The sequence below is a fragment of the Limulus polyphemus genome, unplaced genomic scaffold, assembly GCF_000517525.1.
Source record: "Limulus polyphemus unplaced genomic scaffold, Limulus_polyphemus-2.1.2 Scaffold1326, whole genome shotgun sequence".
NCBI classification, from domain to species: domain Eukaryota; kingdom Metazoa; phylum Arthropoda; class Merostomata; order Xiphosura; family Limulidae; genus Limulus; species Limulus polyphemus.
In genome coordinates, this window is record NW_013666936.1 from 242871 (window position 1) to 266408 (window position 23538).

Sequence of the window (23538 nt, forward strand, 5' to 3'; positions counted from 1 at the left end):
CTTTTGAATATATTATTTTAAAACAAGCGGAGTTCGTGCTGTTCATTTACCGTCGAATTTATCGCCAACAAGTCACAGACACTACTGTATAAGAATCCTCAGCCCAACCCACTCATATACTTACTTTGATGTGTACTACTTAGAAAGTAAGTTTCCTGACAGAGACTTTAGATATGGAAATTTTGATAGAAAATACTTTTTGTTAAAGCTCTTTCCTGGTTTATATTTTCTTTCAAAAGTAAAGTAAAAGCTAAATTAGCCAGAATTTGCAAGGCACTTCAAAACTTATGCCTTAGGAGTTTTGATGGGAAAAAAATGATTTTTGAAAAGGCTACATTAAGTGCATTTTTCTGTCAGAATAACGCAAAAAAAGAGTGGAACAAAATCTTTGAAAACACCAATGTTTAACTTTAGTGATGTTGATGAAGAAATCTTTTCCAAACATAAAAAAGTGGGTGTTTTAATTAAAAATTAAATTTAAGATCTCCGATTGTGTGTTTTATGAGAAAACCTATTTTTTGAAGCCTTTTTTTTTACTTATCTTTTCTTATAAAGTAAAATAACATCTAATTTAGCCAGAACTTCGAAGCTACATCAAGGCTTTGAAAAATACTAATGGTTAAATCTTGGCAATGTTGATCAAAAGAGAAACTTTTTTGTAAACACGCTAAATAATATGTATTTTAGTACAAAATTAACTGTGAAATATCCAATTGTGTGTATTTTAAAAACAACAGCAATCCTTTCGAGTTGAATAAAAAAATATATCCTTTGCAAAGCTTAGATAGGAATTTTCTCTTATCCAGAATAACTATAAACCTATATTGTCCAGAATTTCTTCCCAGTATGCAGAGAACATTGCTAGATATGCCTGAAAGACATGAAATGAACTTGGCACAGGTCATCTGAATAGTTGACCAATCCCTCAGTGTCAGTTCTTTTCTAAACCTTGAGCTCATCCAATAGATTGTTTCATTTTCCACTGGGTTGAATCGACAATGCATCTCAAATGAAATGTTTCCCAATCATATTGTTGCTCTTCATCTAGATGTTAGATAGTATTGAGAACCAGACTGTCTAATCTCAGTATTGTGCTTCCTATCCTGAATTCACCCATTCAAGATTGTGACTTGCCTGAAATATTTTAGAAACTGGTCTTGTTCCTCTCTTAACGTCCTCTTGAGCAATGGAGGCATGATCTGCTTCACTCCTTTCACAGGAACCTGTGTACCATCTCAAAGCCTCTCTCTCTCATAATACTTGGTTCTGGAACATACTGTACTGGCAGAATCTTGCAATCCGACAGATGGTGAGTCCCTGTTCAGGACTACTGGGAGATGAGCAACTCAAGGTGGCTCATCATACAGCCCTGAATGACTGCAGGTATGATGACCATCACTAGTGCTACAGGAACCTTCCAGTCCTAAAAGGAACATCACTCCATGGATCATAGCTTTGACAAGTAGCCTGTTGTCTCACCTGAAAGAGAGATAATTCTGACTTTCAGAAATCATCTACCAGTGGCACGTCTGGCCTCTGTTCACTAATCACCAGAGGTTTGGATCAGTGCTTTCACTGCTGTGTTCCGACTGGCAACAGTTTAGGAGTTTCGTGGAGAGCTTCTCACGTGGTTTCAAATCATCAGAAGCTATATTCCAGTGCTATCTGTCTTTGTTCGATTGGCCTGGGTGTTCCAGACGTGAAAAATCTCCCTGAGTGATTGCTTACAGGCTTACGTGTAATATGTTGATATTTTTCAGGATGTTACTCAAAATATATCTGATAGAAGAGATGTATAGACTTGTTAAACTTATAGTTATATTTTCAGAAAGCTCTCGATAATGTGTCACATAGAAAATTAGTTATGAACATCACATCAGTTAGAATTGAGAAAGACTAGCTGATAGGATTATGAAAGTGGCTAGATGATGGAGAGAAAGCAAAAAGTTTTATAAATAGATATAATTTAAACACTTAAACCTGGCAAAACATTTGGACCCAGTAGGCCTAGATTTTGTGATAAAACTCATGTAAACTGCACATTTTTCATTCATTTGTTTTTGCATCTGAAATGGACTAATTATTAAAAAAGTTAGAGAATGGGGGGATTCTCTAGCTTATTTGCTTTTTATAACAAACTCTTATTCTATTATTAACTCTTTAATTACCTTCGTTACTAATACCATACTTCAGGAATCATGCAGTGCTTGGGCTTTTCCACTTTCATATTTGTGTGGTAAGTTCTACTTATACTTGGCAAATGACAGTTAATTAATTGCGAGGTAATGCAGTCGAGTTTTAATAATTTGGGCAATACATTTATGTTGATGGGAACTCACGTATTAAATATCGTGACTGAAAAAACTTGATGATCTTACCATAATAGCAGATGAGCCATCTAGGCAGTGTTCTGTTTGTTTTTGTTTGTTTGTTTTTAATTATGCACAAAGCTACACAAGGGCTATCTGTGTTCTGCCCACCACAGGTATCGAAACCAGGTTTCTAGCGTTCTAAGTCCGCACACATACCGCTGTGCCACTGGGGGGCACAGTGTTCTGTTGCTAGTACGTAATAAAGCTAGTTGGATTTTAGGATGTAGTTATAGACTAGTTGATTATTCGTCAAAACAAGAAATTATTTTTTTATACATATCACTGTTTATGCTTCACTTGGTGTAATGTGTACAGTTTTAGACTTCTTGTCTAACAAGAAAAACTGACTTGTTGGAGAGGATTCAGAGGAAAGCGTCCAGGATGTTTTCCTATAATAGATGTGGTTGCGTTATTGAGATAAGTTAATATCTTTTAACTTATTTTCTCTTGATAAAAGAAGGGTGATCGGTGATATAATTGAAGTTTACAAGATTTTCCGGGAGATCGATACGATTGATAAAGGTCTCTGATTTATTTGTGTTATATCCTGATGATAAGAAGACGAGATGCCACAAGTTAAAGATTTACAAAATACTGTTGAGATTTCTAACAGAATTATTATCTTATGGAACTGACTGTTACGCACAATAGTGGAAAACTTAAAATGGGAATCGAAAATTAAAAGACGAGTTTATAACTGTTGTTTTTATGTTTCTTAACCTCACAGATGGGTGTGCAAGGACAGCGTTGTCAGACAAAGTGGTTCTATGTTATGATAGTACACGCAGTCTACGTAATCACGTGTCTTCAAAGCTACTAATGCTATTTAATATTAACTTGCAATTGTATTTTAAGAACTGAAAACACGCCAATATTATGACGAGTTCACATCTAATTTAAACATTTTAATATGATAATATTTGTCTGTTTTTGAGCAAGGCCACACTGAGATACTGTTGTGCCCACCGCGGGGAATCGAACGCAGGATTTTAGCGTCGTAAGTCCATAAACTTACTACTGTCCCGTCGGGAGACATACGAGAATACAAATAGCATTTATTTATAAGGTTACTATAATATAGTAACCTATTCACATACCTAAATTAATTCAGGTTACTATATGGGGAAGTAAAACGAAATCAAAACCCCATAGATATTATATACACCTCACCGTTATAAGAGGCCTAATGGTATTTCTATGGTTTACTGATTCAAGCTATGTTGACGAGTCTTAAAGTGGTGAAACGGCAGTCCACAGCAGAGGGTACGACCAATCAAAGAATGCATTAGGTCCTTACGTCACAGATTCTCTTTTCAATTTGACCTCTGGCGAAAAAAAAATCTTTAACATATACATATATCCAAATAACCTTTGCTAAGTTTCAAGGTGGCGTCAGAAGGCAGGTTAAGTAAGCATGGCGACCAACGTTTTCCGTGTTGTGCTACCTTGCATGTCTCAAATTATTTTTCGAAGAAAAGTCTTAAATTTGGAATATTTACTGATTAAAAGAGCACTGAGGATTACAAGAACTATTTCAAGTTCTTTTGTATGTAATAGATACTATTCCTCATCAGATGGGCAAAAGAATAAAAATACACTGCTGGAAAAATATTTTGCTGCTAAAGAAGCCAGTGAAGGTAAGACTAGGAAGTTACTAAGACTAACACACAGTAAGACTGTAATTTGTAAATTGTAAGAATAAAATGGTTTGTTTTGTTAATGTTTTAACGATAATAATATTAAGAATAAGAATCAAGATGCACTACACAAGAGGAGTATTTTTTCATATCTTGCATAAATCCACTTTTAGTTTTATCCAGTTCTTTTCTGAACATCCAAATCTTACTCTTAGTCTTACTGAGTCTTAGTTCTCATAGTTCATTAGTTGTTATGTACCTAATAATTATCAAGTTAAAGATTCAACTGGTGATATTACAGTCACACTTGATATGTATAATATATATTATATATATCAATATAATATTGATATAGAGAGGATTCAGAGGATGATGGATGGGAATGTTGTAGGGGGATAGGCTAATAATAGCAATATGTCTTGATTTGTTTTCTCCTGAGGAAGGAAGGGTGATAGGTGATATAATTTAAGTTTACAAGATTATCTAGGAGTTTGATATGATCTATATTGGTCTCTAATTTATTTGCGGTGGATGAGGGGAAAGGGAGGCTTGATATGTATATCAATGTTATATTTTATTCCTTCTTGTAGATAAAGTACAACAACACATTGAAAAATAGTGGTACTCTCTCATCATGTGGTAAAATATTCATCATTACTACAGATATTTTGTAGAAAGTGTGGTGATTTATGGTATATTGTCACAGAATTTACACAATGCTCTAGCTTTTTCAGTCCATTTAAATGAAGATCAAAAGGGTTTTCCAGAAAATTATTGAACAATATGTTGTTTTACTTGTAAAGTTCTTTATACCAAGTTAATTAGTATACTTTTACATTTATAACTTATTATGCTGTATTTTTTTAAATCCTTTTTTTTTTAGTTGAAATGCCCCCACTTGATGTTGATCCCCATGGAGTGTTTGCAAATAACGAACTCGATCTTGGTGACATTGAAGTTTATGGGTTTGACTATGATTACACATTAGCCGTGTACAAGGAATCTCTTCATTATTTAATTTATGATCTTGGCCGAGATTGGTTACTCAATAAATTTAAGGTAAATTAATCTAATGTTTATTTTCAATGCATTTTAAATCGTTGTTGCTTTTATTAATTTCCTTAACTTTGCAGGTATAACTATTTCATAATCTTGCCAAAAATGCTACTGAAATTTATATTTTTACAGTTTTGAATTATTTTTTTTATAAACACATATACTGTGAAAATTATATGGTTGTGTAAAAAGTAAAGTTTAGTGTTTAAACATTTAAGTAGTAAAGCACTTGTATGTTTTTTTCATCTATAATAAAATATGTGAACTTAATTATAAAAGAGCAAAACCTGCTTCTGTTAAATATGTTTATTTGCATTTGGAATTATATGGCATTAGTCTTATGTATTGAATTTTAGAGTTTATGAAGTTTTTCACACTAATTAGGAGAATTTGTGTAACTTAAGAAGTTGAAATTACTGTTTGATAACTGCTGAGAATTAAAACATTAATAAATTGTTTAAATTAGCATTTTGTGTGTGTAACTAAAATTGTGTTGTACAATATAGCTGTGTTACTGATGTTGGGAACTAAGGGCATAACAATTGGTTAATAAAGGATTTGATGTTACATTTGTCTACAGTTTAACATTTTTTAATCTACATCTCTGTCTAGCATGTATAATACAACTATAATTTTATTCAGTTATTGGTAAGTTAAAAACAGGCTAAATAAATTGCATTATTATATAAATATAATCTAAAGACTAGTTATTTGTCAATTCTTATTTTAAAGATAAACTTAATTACTTCAGCGAAAAGATAAGGTAGTAATAAAATAGTGTAATATAATTTTAGGCTTAACAATGTTGTCAATAAGCTACTAAACTATTTGTATTTAGTGTTCATTGTTTATTCCCAGGCTGCACTGGTTAAGAATAAGAATAGTGTGTTAAGTACTCACAGTTTGCAAGGTGTGATAAGTGGGTTTTATGTGGGGATTTGGGACTGACATGCACATTTAAGGAAGCTAGTAGTGCAATTGTACAATTTATGTGTAGAGTTTATAGGTTGGAGGAGAAATTGGAAGTTTTCCTAAATAGGGTAGAGGGTATGAATAAAGAGGTTGGTAAACTGCAGGAAGTGGCAGCAGGATTTAAAATGGAACTTAAGCTTTTTTAGGATTTAGAGGATACAGTGGCTAATAATGACATTCGGGATCTTAAAAACATTAATAAGGCTAGTAGTAGTGGATTTGATTATAATGAGCAGGTTCTATTAAGTAGCATATCACTGCCTTTAGCTTATGCAGATGATGAACTAGAGGAGGGATGGATAACAAAAGGAACAGATACTGAAATAGGGATGGTGTGATAAACACAAGGAGATTATTGTTATAGGTGACTCTTTAGTTGAGTACACGGATAGGATTGTCTGTGGGGTAATAAGGGAGAAAAGAATTAGATTGATCTATCCAAGAGCAGGGATAGAGGATATAACTAACAAAGCAAATGATATAGTGAAAGGTGCTGGCAGTGATGCATTCTTTGTAGTATGCATAGGAGCTAATAATGTAGGGAAGGGTAGTCACATCTTATTCTTCAGTGCAACGTGTTAATAAAGGCACTCAAAGAAAAGGGCCATAATAACTTAATTCTGTCAAGAATACTGGCAAGACTTAACTGTAGAGATGAATTTATAAGTATGTCACTAGGACTGGATGCTAGGCTTAGGTTATTATGTAAGGATGAGTATGTTATCTGGATGGAATTATGGGATCAGTTCACTGGGAATAGGGAGGTCTTTGGAATGGATGGTTTACATATAAATAGTGTATGGACTGCCTTGTTTACAAGGGCTATTAACTCAACTGTATGGGCAATCTTAAACTAGGACTAGATATTGGAGAGGGCCAGAAAAATTAAAAAAAAGTTGTAGAAAAGGGTATAGTATGGTAACACGGTACAGAAGTAGTTTTAATAGTAGACCAAACTGTATTATTATTATAATAATGCTAGAAGAATAAGAAATGGGGAACTTTAGAGCACTGGTTGGAACAGGGGAGTTTGATATAATGGGAATAACTGAAACCTGAGTAAATTTAGACAATTTTGAGGACAGGAATTTCTTTGAAACACATGCTTATAGGTTGTTTAATAGGAATAGAATACTAAAAAAGAGGGGAGGAGCAGCATTTTTTGTAAAATGTGGGTTACAACCTGTTCACAGTGAGATAAAAAATTCCACAGTGAGATTAAAAATTAAACTGTTAATGAAGTTATGGGACATTTTTAATTCCAGACATATAGTTTGGGAACTATTAGTTAAATCATGAGAAAGGCAGGTTTTTAGAAACTGTTCAGGATGAGGGAACCTTACTAGGAACAATGCTATTTTAGAATTTTTGTTAACTTCTAATAAAGAAATAGTTATAGGGTAGAGATTGGGGAATGTTTGGGTGCAAATGATTATTGCTCAATTAGATTTGATGTTTTGCTGCATATGGAGATAAGAAATAATGAAAGTTTATTTCAGAAGTTCAAAAAAGCAAATTTTGAAGAGATGATACAAGAAATTATTTGCTGTAAATTGGCCAAGTGGGTAGTTGGAGATACTGATCAAATGTGGAAAGGTTTTAAAAATAAATTCTTAAATATTAAAGTTGAGCATGTTACTTATCAAAAAAGTAAAAAAAGAAAGAGTAAAAACCAGGTTGGTACACAAAGGGTATAAAAGATAAGATTAAAGAAAAGCATTATAAATATAAGAAGTTTCAATTGGCTACATTGATGAGAGATATGGAGGACAATAGAAGATCAAAAAGCTGGTCAGATGGGATATTAGGAAATAAAAACTTATAAGTAAAAACTTGTCTGAAAATGTAAAATTTAATAGTAAGGATTTTATCAAGTACATTAACAGTAAAGAAATATTAAGATGGGAATAAGGCCTTTGAGGGATGATACATGAAGGTTAATATCTGATGATTAGGGGATGGTGGTTAATTAAATTCTCCTTTTCCATACTTTTTTCTATTGAAGATTTAAACAATAATATTCATCCTGAACAGTTGCTAGGTTGAAACAAGATTGAATGAGATGATCACATTAATTCTGAACTTGTGAAGTTTAAAGAACGATAAACCCCCTGGGCCAAATAATATTTTTGAAAGAGGTAAAAGATTGGATGTGTGAGCCAGTTGGTACTATTTTTCGAAAGTCCTTGAATAGTTGGCAGGTACCAGAGGATTGGAAATTGGCTAATGTTACTCCTGTTTTCAAAGGAAATTATAAAAATTGTTCCAGTAATTATAAGCCTATTAGTCTTATATCAGTGCTGGGAAAAGTCTATGAAAGTCTAATAAAAGATGTATTGCAAAATCATTTCACTTAGTTTAAAATTTTGTTGGATGGTCAACAGGGTTTTACTAAGAGAAAAGTCTTACCTTAATAATCTTTTGACATTCTTTGAGAATGTTACTGCTTATATAGATGAGGGTGTTAGTGTAGATTTTGTTTATCTATTTTCAGAAAGCATCTAACAAAATGCCACTTAAAAGGCTCTATAATAAAAATTATCTGTAGGTGTGAGAGGCAAATTGGCTCATTAGATAGAAAAGTGGCTGGATTGAAGAAAGCAGAGGGTTTTTATAAATGGAGTTCAGTCAAACTAGATTAATGTCACAAGTGGAGTATCTCAACACTCAGTGTAAGGACCTTTGCTCTTTTTGATTTATATCAATGACATAAATGGAGGAATGGTCAATAGATTATTTAAATTTGCTGATTAAATTAAAGTTTTGGGCTTCACTGTTTGTGAGGAGAAGGGTGCTGCCTTAGAAAAGGATTTGAATTATTTGGTGAGTTGGGCAAGTAAATAACAAATGGCTTTTAATTATAATAAATGGAAGGTAATGCATGTGGGATACCACAATTTGAATTAAGAGTATAATTTTGATGGGAATAACTTTAACACTGTTTTTAAGAAAAGATCTTAGTATTCTGGTTGATCCGTCTCTTAAGCCATCCAAACAATGTGCTGTTGCTAGTTGCAGGGCAAATATAATTTTAGGTTGTATCTACAGAAATATTGAATACTAGTCTAAAGAGGTTATATTGTCATTTTATAGGTCATTGGTTAGGCTACATTTGGAGGACATTGAATTATTGGAAAGGGTTCAGAGCAGGGTTACTAGGATGATACCTGGGATGGATAGGTTAAGATCTCTAAATTTGTTTTTTCTCATGAAAAAAGAAGTGTTAGAGGAGATATGATTGAGGTGTTTAAGATTGTTAAGGAAATTGGTAGTGTTGATGAATCATCTTTTTTTCATATTTAATGGTGAGAATGGCAAGACTAGGGGACAACTATAAATTTTTGCAGGGAAGGAGTCATCTTCAACTAAGACAGCTTTATTTTTCTAACAGGGTGGTTGGCTTTTGTGGGTTATTTTTAGATGCAGTTGATTTGAAGGAATGTAAGGGGAAGCTTGGTAAATATTTGAATGATAAAGGCTGGCTCTGAGTTTTTAATGTGTAATTTAGTGGATAGGACAGCCTAGATGGACCAATAGGTCCTTTGTTGTCCTTTAATGCTATATTATAGTCTGCTAAACATTTTTTTTTTCATGAAGTATCCCAAGGAGATAGAACAGCTTGACTATAGACCTGGCTTTGCAATTAGAGGACTTCATTATGATATTCAAAAGGTGAGTTCTGTGAAGTTGTAAAAGGCTGCATACGTTGTCTCACAATGTTAATTACTTCCATAAAAAAGCTTGAATAATTTTAAGTACAACATTAAATATCATAGTGTAGATATCAGCAAATACTTTATAATACATGTATCTTTCATTGCAAACTTTTAGCAACCTTGATGTTTCAACTTTTTTATGCTATTATATACCATTTAACATATTTTGTTATTCTTAGAATTATTGAAGTATTTTAACAATTTCTACACTTTTTTGCTCAAACACAGTTTCTTGTTTATGTATTTGTGTATATTGTTATGATTGTAAACTACAAATACAAGTGTAGGCAGTAATATATGTGTATTTGGTTTACACATATATTTTTTGTATTCAGTAATAGAATACATTCACATTGTGAGATTGAACAAAACTTGCTAGGTAAAGAGACCTTAATGATTCTGAAGAGATCATTACTACTAATTTATTTGGCTTTACTAAACAAAGCATTATAAAAGTTTGATAAAGTTGGATTTAACATAATGAAAGAATCATTTTTGTATAAATAGGTCAAAACTCACATTTATACCAAAGGTCATGAGATTTAACAGAGGAAATAAATTTCTGTAATAAGATGTTTGTGCTCTATTACTTGTGGCCATCAAGCAAAAAATATTTCCTACATAAAATCAAGGTGACTGAAGCTAAAGCCTATGTGAGAGCTGTTGTTTTTAGGAAAGTTGTGCTGAGGCTTTTATTTATAGATTTATTACATACAATTTGTTTTGGCTCTTGTAAATAAATATTGTAAACTTTTATACTGCAAAACAGTTTTTTAAGCAAAAATATCCTAAGATGTGATCCTTCAAAATATGTTGAATAATTCATAAAAAACAAACCACTTATCTCAAGATAATTTACCCCCTTTTTTAAAATGAGAATTTGTTATGAGTATTTTATAATTGTATTTCTGCAATATGAATGTTGAGCTTAATCCCTAATTTTCTATTTATTATCTGGTGTAGAAATATTTTTTTGTGTATTTGCTGTTTACCTGCATGTTATCATAAAAGTTATTTGAAAGGGTTTGGCATATAATTTTTAAATGGTCAATAGGAAAACACACAAACTATATATATGCAAGAAATGTGCAGAAATGGATATATGTTATGAATAAATGTAACAGAAGCATCTTTGAGATTATTGGAGAGAGAGCCTGTGGAAAACCCTTTAACCTTAAGCTTACAATAGTAGTAGAAGTAGTAATATTAATATCATGTTATTTACTTTAAGTACCTGGTGTTAAAAAAAATGCACACAATAGCTAATAATAATATAGTGAAAATAAAAATTATTGTTGCTGGTTAGTTACCTCCCTATGGTTTGTAGGCTATAAGTAAGAATGACACAATGCTATCTGTACTGCACATTGACAAAACTTTTGTTATGGGACTCCATATATATATGTAAATATATGACAAGTAGATCATTCTAATGTCATACATCTCTAGTATAAACTGTTTTTCTTAACACCAACCTTTCAGAGATTCAAAAAATAATTATGGCACGAAAGATCCCTTAACTAAAACTGTTTCATTAGCTTTAGTTTTATGTCTTATCCCAGATTTAAATAACAAATATTTTGTGTTCAGTGTGTATAGTTTGTACACTTCTGAAAAGAAGTGTTTACAAAAAAAGAAAAAGCTGTCAACAGAAAAAAACATATGAATTGTGTATTTAGTCGTCATATCTTGACATTTTATTTTTTCATTCTAAATTATTTGTTTTTGGTTTATGATGTAAATAACTAAGAAAATAAAAATCTTTATAATTTTTTATTTGAACTTTTTCACAGTTATATTTATTGATAACTTTCTCAGTGCCAGAAGTATTTTTTAGATACATAATAGAAACATAAAGACAGATGGTTTAATATTTTATTACTTGTATGAAATGTGAAACATTGATAAGATTGAAGAGGAATATCCTTTGTTTGTAGTACAAAATTCCAAACTCGCATTGTAATGAAAAAGTTAAGAGAACAGATTTCAGTTAAGGATATGTCTCAAGAATGCAACACCCTCCTGATGAATGCAAAGGTTACTTAACTCGCATTAGGACTACTTTATACAGACTAATTCAGTATAGTTTTACTATGAGGTAAGTCTTGGTCTATAAAGTGACTGTTGGAGTTATTTTATTTCACCAGTAAGTCTATTTACACAACGTTTATAAAATAAGCTTAAATAGCATATATTTTCATTATTATTGTTCATTATACACATATAGAAGTAGACTCACATTTGTTATTTATATATCATTAGGAAAAAACATGAAAACAAAAAATATATTAAAATATAACTCTCATAGTAGGCAGGAATAATACTGAGACCTAACTTTAGTTGTGTATGTGCTAATCAGTGTTTCCTGCATGCTTTATTATCCATTTGTTTGTTCATTATTTGTTAAAAGGTTCGAGACTACTGACAAAGCCAGAGTTATCCAGCTTTCATGAAGTATGTTGTTTTCAGGGGCTGTTGATGAAAATTGATAGTTTCCACCAAATTCAGTTTGGTAGTGTATACAGGTATGTTTTGGTCACATTTCAATTTATATTAATCTTTCGTAACTCTTAACATAAATTGCATTAATTAAAGCAATAGTTTCATGTTTATTCTCATGACAGTTTTCTTTTAATCTTCAAAGCCTCTTTTAGATTAGATGAAATGCACTACTTCAGTTTTGATAACAAAATGTCTCCTGAAATACAAATCTCATTGTGGATGTGGTATTCCAAGGATAAAGATTATTTAAAAATGTTGATAATATAAAATATGTATTTTGAGATATGGGTATGTTGTATTTACATATTACATGTGTAATGACAGCACAGCTTGTGTAACAATACACGATACAGTACTTCAGCAGTGATATCTTACCCCCTCCTTGTATGCTGCTAATCCCAAGGTTTCGGACCAGTCTTCTCAGCTTTTCTTTTCATGTTTTTTAAGTTGTTAAGAATTGCATTGTGATGTCAGTTAATGACAGACTTTTCACAAATTTTGTCTTTTTCACAAGTTTCAGACTTTTGTTTTTTAGAATTTTCATTTTATCCCAGTCCTACTTAAAACCTCGTAATATTTGTCTTCTTCCTTCAACCTTAAGTAAACATTTTACTAATGGTCTTTTTGTTTTGCTTTCTTTAGCAGCAATGTATGTTTCATTGGGACATTCTCATGCAAAAATAGTAAATTTATTTTGCCAGCATTAATTTAAATCACAAGAGAAAACTTTTGCTCCTGTGATTTTATTTACCATTGACAACATATATTAATCAAGAAAAGTTACATTATTTACCATTTATATGTTATATTTATTTTAGAATTTAACTTCAACTCCAGTCATTTATTTATGTATATAAATAATACACTTGTGTTTGTCTGTCTGGATCTTTTCTTGTAAATTTCTTGATCAAATGTTACAAATCTCAATAGAAAGACTTTTGTCTGAGAAGTCTGGACTGTGTATTGGCTTTTTCATTCAGAATCACCTTACCAGTTTTTTTTTTTTCATCAAACATTTTAATGCAACGAGTGTGGTATACGATAGCACAATGTCATTGTCTTCACTGACTGGCTTCGATTTCAACTTTAGGTTATTTATTTGCAAAGTATTTCAGACAAACAACACTTAACTTGCATGTAATTTCATAAAAACAAAAGAACATCACACTAAATACAATTGCTATGGGCTTTCTTGACTTATTTAAGTTTAAAATACTAATATACAGTATGTTCAAAACCATATGTTTATCAGTTTGTGAACACACATTCAGACATTTCAGCATATTCAACTAAGTTTGCCTTCATGACAACTTTGCAATAATTTAGCTTCAGTTCGTTTCATGTACTGCTATAAACACCTTTTAGCTACTTTTTTCTTTACTACAGATTTTATTCTTTGTTTGAACTAATTGGCAAAACTGTTCATACACTGAATGCTCATAACTGTTTCATACTCTGTACACGAGTATAAATACCATTACTTTACTTTATTGTTTACTTTACTTGTAGTTTTATTAAATAAAATTATGTCTACATGAGTTGTTTTGTCTGACCAAATAAAATTTTTAAAAATAGATCAGGATTTATTAATCTAACACATAATGCTTACAAGGATGCCTTAAATGGCATGCATGAAAATGATAGAATAAGGAAAATTTAAGCAAAGGACATGAAAAACTACAGCAAATGTTTTGTGCATTGTAGCTAAGGTAAAATAACACAGCTTACAAAAATGTAAATATATGTAATTTTTTCTATAAATTTAAATCTACATCCCTAGCTGATTTCAAGTAAACTAAGTGCTTATAATTCATTATTGAAATATAATTATCATTTTATAAATACATGTACAAAATATAATTCGAGTAAGTAAGACAGAGTTATAAAGTCAGAAAGTTAGTTACATAGACAGTTAGATCTAGTGATTGTAAGTTTAGCCATAAAGAGTGTATAGTGGCATTTTTTAAAAGTGAAATTATCACAGGTTGTAATGTAATAATAGAGTAGAGGAGAATAATTTGTCTTGTCAGTTGTGTTCTAAAGTAACTGAACCAGCTTGTGTGGACTTTGATGAAAAGAAATAATTGTTTAAAGCTCTGGATACAACTGTGGTAATTAACTGTGTGATGAACATTTGTATATATATGTTTGATTTGTTTTAATATATTACTTTGAAAGAAATGGATTGTGTGCTGTTTATTTATCATTGAAATTTATCACCAACAACTTACAGAAACCTACTGTAAAGAAACTGGCTCTTAGAAAAAAAACCTAACAAAATTGGCACTTTCATGCTCAGAATTGTTTTTGTGAAAAAGCAAAAACAAAATACATGATGAATAAAACATATTTTATTAATCTCAGCTTAATTTACCATAACTGTGATTTATACTAGTTCATGGTAAACCTTATTTTCTACTTCTAAATGTGCAAGTTCTTAAAATGCAATTAACCCTCTATAGATCCAAAAATCTTACAGACCATGGATATATGTTACTCTTTTTTTTTTATAATTCTAAATTGGAAAATTATTACAGCTGATTGTAAAATTAAAATTTTTGTCACTAATTTTTTATCTTGAGAAAAGCCCTGTTAAAGTCGTAAATTTTTGTCATTGCTCTTCTAAAAGTTTTTAAAGGTTCTCATGGTTTCAGCTAAGTAAGATCAGTAATTACTCTCATATTTTTTTATTTAAATTAGCAACAAAAGCTCAAAATACTGTGTTTTGGAAGAAGTGTGATCGTCATACGAACAAGTCCTGAAGTCAGGTTTTTGTTTGAGCAATCTCTGGAGTAATAGTTTTGTGCAATTCTACTTTTGAACTTTCGAAGTACTTTCTTGTTCTTGCTAAGATCCTTATTCTGCCTTACATCTGGTGGAACCTTCTTCTCCCCTTGAATTTTTAGGATGTGGAGTTTGAAGACTCTGTTTATTGATATCTAGGCATCTTCTAGTTTTTGCTGTGTTTTTTTTTCTCTCTCTTTGTTCTTGCCACTAGCCTGAAGGTCCTTTCGTTTGATTGTGGCAGATGTTTCTACTAGTGTAATGTTTTGGTTACTTTGTTAATACCTTTGAGAATTGAATTTGTGGGAGCCTTTTGATAAAGGCCTATTTGATTGTACTTTTATTCTAACCTCTGTTGATCTTTAGGGAAAAATATGGTTGATACATTTGAGCTATTCTTGCCTCATTATATACTTATGATCACTTAGATGTTGGTCCATGCAGTACTGTCAGTTGTAGATTTGGAAGATTAACTCAATTTATCAACATAATTGATCACCTGTGAGCATTGATTACATCAGTTAGTGTTCCTAAAATAATAGGTTAATTGAAATTATGATTAAATTGTTAAATTGATTAATGTCATGAAAATAATTGGCTAATCAAAATTAGTGTTTTTATATTACTGTTTTTTGATCATTTCAACAGTGTAACTAACAGGAATATTGACATTATGATTTATCATTATTTTCAGTTAATTAAAGGATGTTATGTTTAACTGATTAGTGTTACAACTCATGAAAATAATAAAGTAATCAAAACTAGCATTTGTGATTATTACTATCTTTGATTATTCCATCTTATTTCAGTCTCATAAAAGAATAAGCTATCAATTGAATGTAATCAATTAATGAATTTGATGATTACTTAATTAGAAAATTCTAGTCATTTGATGTACTAATGATATTTGTCGTAGAAAACCTTTAATCAGTTTAATTATGTCCAGTTTTAAGTGACCATTGATTTTACACTTTCAAAAATGAGATTGCTGCTGTATTAGAGCTACTAGAATGTAGTACTATGAAATTGGCAGATAGTCCTTCAGCCAGTATATTCTCATTTAGATAATCTCTATACATGCTTCAGTTTTTCCTTTTGTGGCTATGAAATTTACTGATAGTCCTTCAGCAAATATATTTTCATCTAGATACTCTCCATACTTGTTCAGTGTGTTTCTTTTGTGGCTACAAAATTGGCAGACAGCCGTTGGTGCTCCATGTTTAAATTTTAAAAGCATGGACACATATTTTTCATTTATACTTCTTTGCTCTTTCTGCATAATCCTGTTTCCATGACAGTCATAATTTTACATATATCTCATGGTGGCATATCATAATTGAACTGGGTTAGTGTCTCATTCTAAAATTAAAATTTTAATAACTTCTTTGTGTTTTTCTTCTTTATGTTTGATGGAAAATCTGCTGTACCTATCATGACTTTTTTTTTCTGCTTAAGAAGAACCTATATACCTCCTACTTCATGGTTTCAGATGGTTAGTACATAATAGAGACAGTTAGTGAATCTTTTTGTAATTCTCCTGGGCCATTTAACTTTCTCCTCCTGTCTGAAACTTAGTTAATAGTTTGAGAAATAATGCATTTCTGTTCTGGTCCTACTCTTTCTTAGCTTCTAAACTTCACAAGTAGCTTTGTGAAAACTAATCAAAGTCACCATCTTAGACATATAGGTCATTTGGAGGTAGATAGTTCAATGCCTTGCTTGCTTGCTTATCATCCATTATGAAGTTCTGAGAATGCATTAATGTTGATTTCTCTTTCCATCAGGATGTTAGAATTGATGCTCTTTTTACATTGTGAGGGGCTCATTTTCTGTTTAAGTAGAGGATTATGCATTCCAAAGACCTACAACGATGTTTTCTATGCTTGTCCAATGGATTAATACTGTTACTAAAACTTTATATCTATACTTTAACATTTTATGGAAGCAACAATACATGTGGCAAACCTGCATATGTAGGGATGAGAACTGACTAATATTTGGCAAGTTCTTGTCATTACTATTCTCAAATTGGCCATAAAATTCAGTGTGAAAAATGTTGGGGGGGGGGGGCAGAGACAAAGTAATAGTGCTTAGTAGGCTTAATCTGAGGTTGTCTTGTCTGTTTTGGTGCTTATGTTAAATGAAAATCAATATGTGAGGCTCCTTTTAATTGGCTGAATGATAGATGGCTAACCCTTTTGTAAAATGTTTTTAAGCTGAGGGTACCTCAGAAATGTACAGTCCTTAAAGTGCAATAGCAGACAATAAAAAAGCCTAGAGGTAGGATTTAAATCTTTCACCATCTGCCTTAATGGTGTGTGCCTTTCACCAATTTGATTAGAACTATGTAGAATAGACATTTTTCTTTCATTGGAAATTATTTTTGTGGGCAAAATAATTTAGATGGAGCCTAAATTGGACAGTGATACAAATAATCTGAGTCTTGAAATTTGATTCATTAATTAAGAATTTTTTGTTACAAATAAAAACATATTACAAATGTATTAAGTGTCACAGATTTTGAAATTATTTTTAGTCTTATTAGTTATTTCAAACATATTTCATGTGTTTCGCTATTTATTGTTCTGCATTGATATAAAGAATCTGTTCATTTTATTACAGTACAAAATTTATAAATTTCATAAAATATGTTTATTTTATAACAGTCATGGTTAGCATATATTGTTCATTCAAAACCTTGCTATTAAAAAGATCTAAAAAGTGTTTTATTTCAGTCAAATATTTAGACATAGTAAGACATCTTTGTATTTAAATGCTAATCAGCATTTTTGTTCAGCAAATTGAATAAAAGAAAAAGAAAAATTACAGTCAACTTTTGTGTTTTACTGATCTAATGCATTATCTGCCATCACACTGTCATGCGTATTTGATAGTGTAGGTTTTCTTTTATAACTTGCTTTATTCTTTTATTTTATTATTTCTGGGTTATTTTGAGAAACCTGTCAAAGTGAAGCAAGAGTTGACTCTTGCAAGTGTTTTTAGTATAAAAAGCTTACCTATCTTATTAAAATGCTTCTACAGAATGTCTATCACTATATCATGTAAATTGTTTGGAAGGCCTTGATGAGCTTCTGGCTTTGTCTTGTGAGAGTGACATCGTTAATGTGCAGGTGTGCTAAAGAAAAGGCATTGTAAACACCCAATGTACTTGTGTAATAAAAGTGTTAGTGATTGTTTATAAGTGTTTTCATGGTACAGTTTGTACTTATTCCAAATGAGGGTTTTTAAAAGGGGATGAGAGGTGATTGTGTGTGTGTGTGTGTGTGTGTGTGTTTAAAGCTTATTTAATTAGAAATAAATCTCAGTTTGTATCATAAAAACTCCTTAAGTCTGTGATTAAGTCCCTCAAATAAATCCATAGCTATTTAATACATTACTCTCTCTCAGCTGTGAATTTAGGTAAAGATTATCTTATGAACGTAAATATAGTTGTTTTATATACTAAGTCTGAATTTAATTTTTATCTTAAAAAATATTTGTGGCTTTGTTGTCTATTCTTTTGATTTCTTCATGTAACTTTTTGATGTGTAAATTGCTGTCATATTTTTAAAATGTCATCACGTGTCAATCACTTGTAAAGTTATACTTGTGACACATAGAGTGCTTTAAAGGCTATCTGAGGCCTATTGTGTTATTGTTTTATATATAATAACATTATACCTGTCTGTGTACACACACACACACACACACACTTTTTGTGGGCTAATTATTTTACTTTAATGTGGCAAAACATTTAAGATTGTTGGACTATAATGTCTGATAAAACAAAAAATAGACTAATAATAATTTCAAAGTAACATGTACTAACAATGTTTATTTAATGACCTAAACCCCTTTTTTCCTATATGTTAGATAATTTCATTTTCTCGTGTTAAATTTTATCTTCCTTTTTTTTTTTCAAGTTTGATAAGATTTGTAATTTGACATTATTCTGTATTCAGGGGATTAACCACACTCTCTAATGAAGAAGTAACCAGAATCTATGGTGGCACTTATATTCCACAAAATTTAATACGAGGAACTGAGTCAGAGGTGAGAGCAAGAAAAATACATAACAAATTTCTTGTGGTAGACATAATCCTTAGATAAATACTTTTCCATACAAGTCTTAAATAACTATGATTTTATTTTTTTATCCTGTAATGATACCAACAAAAAAAAATGCTAAAAGGATAATTCATTTCCTTTAATTCAAGTGTTTGGTAGAGTTAAACTTTCAAACAAAGTTTTTTGTTTTCATTCTGTTGTAATTTCTTTATTCTTAGTATTTTAAATTTGTCCTTATCAGCATAAATAAGATTTTGATTTTGTTTGTGTTACAGTTTAGTATCATTTTAAAAAGCACTCTCTTCTCAACATGCAATATTTTGTTTATGTTTGATATTTTTTATCAATCTTTGTTTATTCTCTGCACCTACATTTTACTAACTCAAGAGAAATCCATTTTATGCCAATACTTTTTGTATAATAAAAACATTTTTAAACATTCTGGCAGCCTTTGTTCCCTCAGACTATTGCACTTTAAATGATTGAATTAATCTACTTCTAGGGAAATATTTATAACTTCTATAATCGTCTTTTCATAGCTACAGCTTTTAGCTCTTTTGTACTACATATACTTATAGATTTTGAAAATTTTCATTTCATTTTTAAGGACATAAAACTAGTTCTTAAAAGGTGGGTAAGTTTTATTTTGTATATTAATTAACTTTGTGGTGAATGTTGAAAATATGGAAAATAAGTCTTAATTGTTTTTTAGGAACTTGCCAAACTTAGATCAACGCTAGCTAATGTAATTAATAATGCAGGCATACATTTTACAAAATCTTACAATTTTAGCTTAAAATATCTTCAGGCATGTTTACTAATGCAATTAGTAAATAAAATGTTTATCCAAATTTCATCCTTATTTTATTTTAGGTTTAGCAATATTTTTATCAACAGTAATAATTTTCTTATTTGTTATACTGCTTTTCATTACTATACTTTAATTTGAAGATAATCCAAGAACAGTAGCTAGTTGGATGTTGTTATATTATCTGATATTCTGCTTGAAAAATTCTACACCAATTATCTTAAAGCAATTTTTCCTTTTTTTTCAGCCTAGTCAGATGAAACAGCTGAATGATCTATTCACAGTCCCAGAGATTTGTTTACTGTCCAATGTAACTGAGTATTTTGAGAAGCATAACATAGCCTATCATCCTGAAATCCTTTTCAATGACATTCAAGTAAGAAAAGGGAACTTTTAATTTGAATAACTAAATACATATGCATTTCTATGTTAAGTATGGTAATGGCTACTTTTAAGCAGTCTTAATTGTTATCTAGTGCACTTTATATATATATATAGTCTGGAAAGTAACCATTTTCTTTTTTACTCTTGGAAACTTGTTCCTTATATAGAGGGCTCTTGTTGCTGCACCTAGATTTTCATGATACAATGTAGGTTAATAAAATTGCAATTTATCTAGCATTATAAAGCTCTGTTAACTTTGACTACTTACACATTCCATTCTTTTTCAAAGGTAAGCAAAGTTATATGGTGTGATTAATTTATGTGCTTTATTCTGAAGAACACTTTGAGTGTGCATAAGCACCGCAAGTCATCTTCTCAGAGGCATATAACTACAGGTCCATACAAATCTTAACAGTAAAATTAAACTGCATCTAAAATAGATTATATTGAATCTGAATTTTTTTATAGCAAAAACCTTCAATTCACAGTGTAGTAATAAATTATAAAATTATACTAATTTATTTCTATATATCTTGTGTTTGATTTAGTAGGTATATTGAAGATTACATGGATTTCAATCAGGTAATTCCGTTCACTCGAAAGATTAGCTATTCCCATTCAGTGCTGCTCTCTATATGCAAACTATTTTTGAATGCATGTCACATGCCTTCTGCTCCCCTCTATTGGAATCTAGTGATTCCAGCATGTCTCTCATGCTAATCATCATATGTCACTTCACCACCAATGGACATGACGTAGTCACGTGATGCATGTGACTTCCTCTATACTCTTCCACCAAACTATCATTTCTCATTTGGCAGTGCTTGTATTCAGACATTTTTAGTCATTCTTTACTGTTTCATTTTCCTATTTAGAATACTCACGAAGTGGTTTTCATTTATTATAACTTCCAGATTTTCTGGAGTTTGAAATTTGCCTTCATTTATCCCAGCTTATTCTAGGTGTATTCTGAAGCTAATGTTACTGCTTCGGAGGTCATGCCTACAACTAGTGCTATTTCACAGGGTGCGGATGACCCGGCATGGGTTTTTATCGGTGTTTATCCTCCAGGAGATTGAATGTTAAAAAGGTCGGCCTCTTTCTTCAGTTCTCGCCCATAATTCCTACCGTAGAAGCCGACCCTGTTCGGGCAGACGGAGATCTTGATAGCCTTTTTCCACCACCGGATTTCAAGTGTTTGGTTCTTAATTTCCATTATGTAGTCTCTGCTCCCAATATGGATATTCTATTTTCTTTTCACACGTTTATAATGGCTTTCATTCACGTTACTCCACAGACAGTTTCCACATTATTTCATCAGAAGTTTGATCATCTAATGTCCAGACTTTCTTCAGACCTTGCCTTGTGCTCCACCATTTGCCATACACTTCACCAACTTTGGAAATATAAGACGTTTTACAATTTTATTGTTAATAGTATTATCTTTAATTATTTGAATTCCATAATATATGCTTATTTAGATTAGTTAATACTAAGTCACATTACAATTTGTAATTAGTCTTTGTTGTTTTTCTTCTAATCCATTCAATTAGGCTTAACATGGTATGTCCTTTATTAGTTTAACTATGTTATTTCCTTACTTTTCTATTTCATTTTTTTTTTCGTTAATAATCTTTTTCTTCACTTGGTTGGGTGGAACCCTTGAATCGGGGCCCAAACAGAGACTTCTTCCAGTATTGTGCCTATTTATTGTTCAGTTTCGTTTTTCTTTTCATTCTTAGGTTATCCTTTGTTCTGAATTATTCAATTAGGCTTAATTAGTATCCATTCTTTTTTATTTCACTACAGTTCTAGTTTAGATTTCCTTGTGATTTCTCTTCACTATCTTGTTTGATTCAGCTTCATTACTGTATTATTTATCAGTTTACTCATGGTATTATTAATGGGTTAATATCTATTTAGGTTTCCAGTTTTTTTTCACCACTACATCATATGGAATTCATTTCCTATACCATTTTCTTCCCATTTTAATATGTTGACTAATTCATTTTGTTTTTCTTTATAGTTTATACTTTCCCAGTTACTTTCATTTCATCTCTACTTTATAATTATTACCATTCATTTCATTTAGCTTATAATTTACCCTTCTTACCATTAATTAATTTATTGGTTTCTCGTAGTTTTATGGACAGGTTCATATCTACCATGGTTCCAGGTTTTTCTTCAACTCAACATCATAAGGGATGCATTCCTACACCATTTTCTTCCCATTTTTCACTGTGTTGACTATTTAATTTTTTTTTCTATAGGTTATACTTTTTAGAGTTACTTTCGTTTAATCTCTACTTTATATATCTTACCATTAACTTTGTTTCGTTTATAATTTATCCTTCATACCAGTAATTTAAATTGATGTGTTTGTGGGTGAGAGCCGTGGTCTGCCTATCTGCTTCTACTATTGCTCACCTTCCCCATCTAATGGCTGAACCCATTTTCAAATGTCCTAAAATTGTCAGTTCTCCCTGACCTTATGGAAAGCCTTCCAAACTTCTATTGCAGTGTCTACTGGACCTACTTTACACATTTTCAGACACGTTTTGCTGAATATTATCTTCAGGTTTTCTGTGCTGTTCCTCTTGTCTCTTTTGAGTTTGGGTACTTACAAGTCTTACCTTTTATGGCCTTTTAATTTTACCTTAGTTTACCTTCAGGCAGATTTCTTCCAGCATTTGTCAATTTTAGATTGTGGGATTTTCACCCACTCTTTCTTCAAAACTTTGAGTAGTTTTTTTTTGGTGGTTTCTTGACTTGTCGGTCAAGTATGGCCCAGAGGTTTTTGATGGGGTTCATGTCAGGTGATTGGCTCGGCCAGGGCAACTTCTGGATACCATTTTCTTTCTGCCACTTTTGGGTGTTTCTAGCAGTGTTACACGGTGCTCCATCTTCCTGGAACAACGTTGTGTTCTTGTCCACGAAACCCAAGGAATAAAGTGGCTAGAGTCCTTCCTCCAATATTTCGACGTATTTTGCAAGATTTATGTTGCCAACACACTCCACTAAGCTCGATTTCCCACCAACCCAAACAGCTACCCAAACCATCACGTTGAAATCACCATGCTTTACAGTTGGCTGCAATCTGTTGAGCCAAAACTTTTGGTGAGGCATTCTCCAAACCCATATCCTTCCACTGTCTGAAAATTGAGCGAATCTTGATTTGTCTGAAAACAATACGGTCTTCCAAAAGTCTAGAGGCTTGGTCATCATATCACATGCCCACT

At 31.4% G+C, this 23538-nt stretch overlaps 1 protein-coding gene across 1 annotated transcript in view; it reads left to right on the forward strand.

Moving 5' to 3' along the window:
• Positions 1 to 3696: 3696 nt before the first annotated feature.
• Positions 3697 to 23538, forward strand: part of LOC106463111 (5'-nucleotidase domain-containing protein 3-like) — a 38649-nt gene continuing 18807 nt past the window's right edge. The window contains exons 1-6 of the mRNA XM_013923082.2: positions 3697 to 4009; positions 4893 to 5068; positions 9635 to 9709; positions 12223 to 12278; positions 19002 to 19092; positions 20163 to 20291. Coding sequence (XP_013778536.1) covers positions 3787 to 4009; positions 4893 to 5068; positions 9635 to 9709; positions 12223 to 12278; positions 19002 to 19092; positions 20163 to 20291 — 750 coding nt within the window. The 5' untranslated portion in view covers positions 3697 to 3786. The remainder of the gene's footprint in view (positions 4010 to 4892; positions 5069 to 9634; positions 9710 to 12222; positions 12279 to 19001; positions 19093 to 20162; positions 20292 to 23538) is intronic.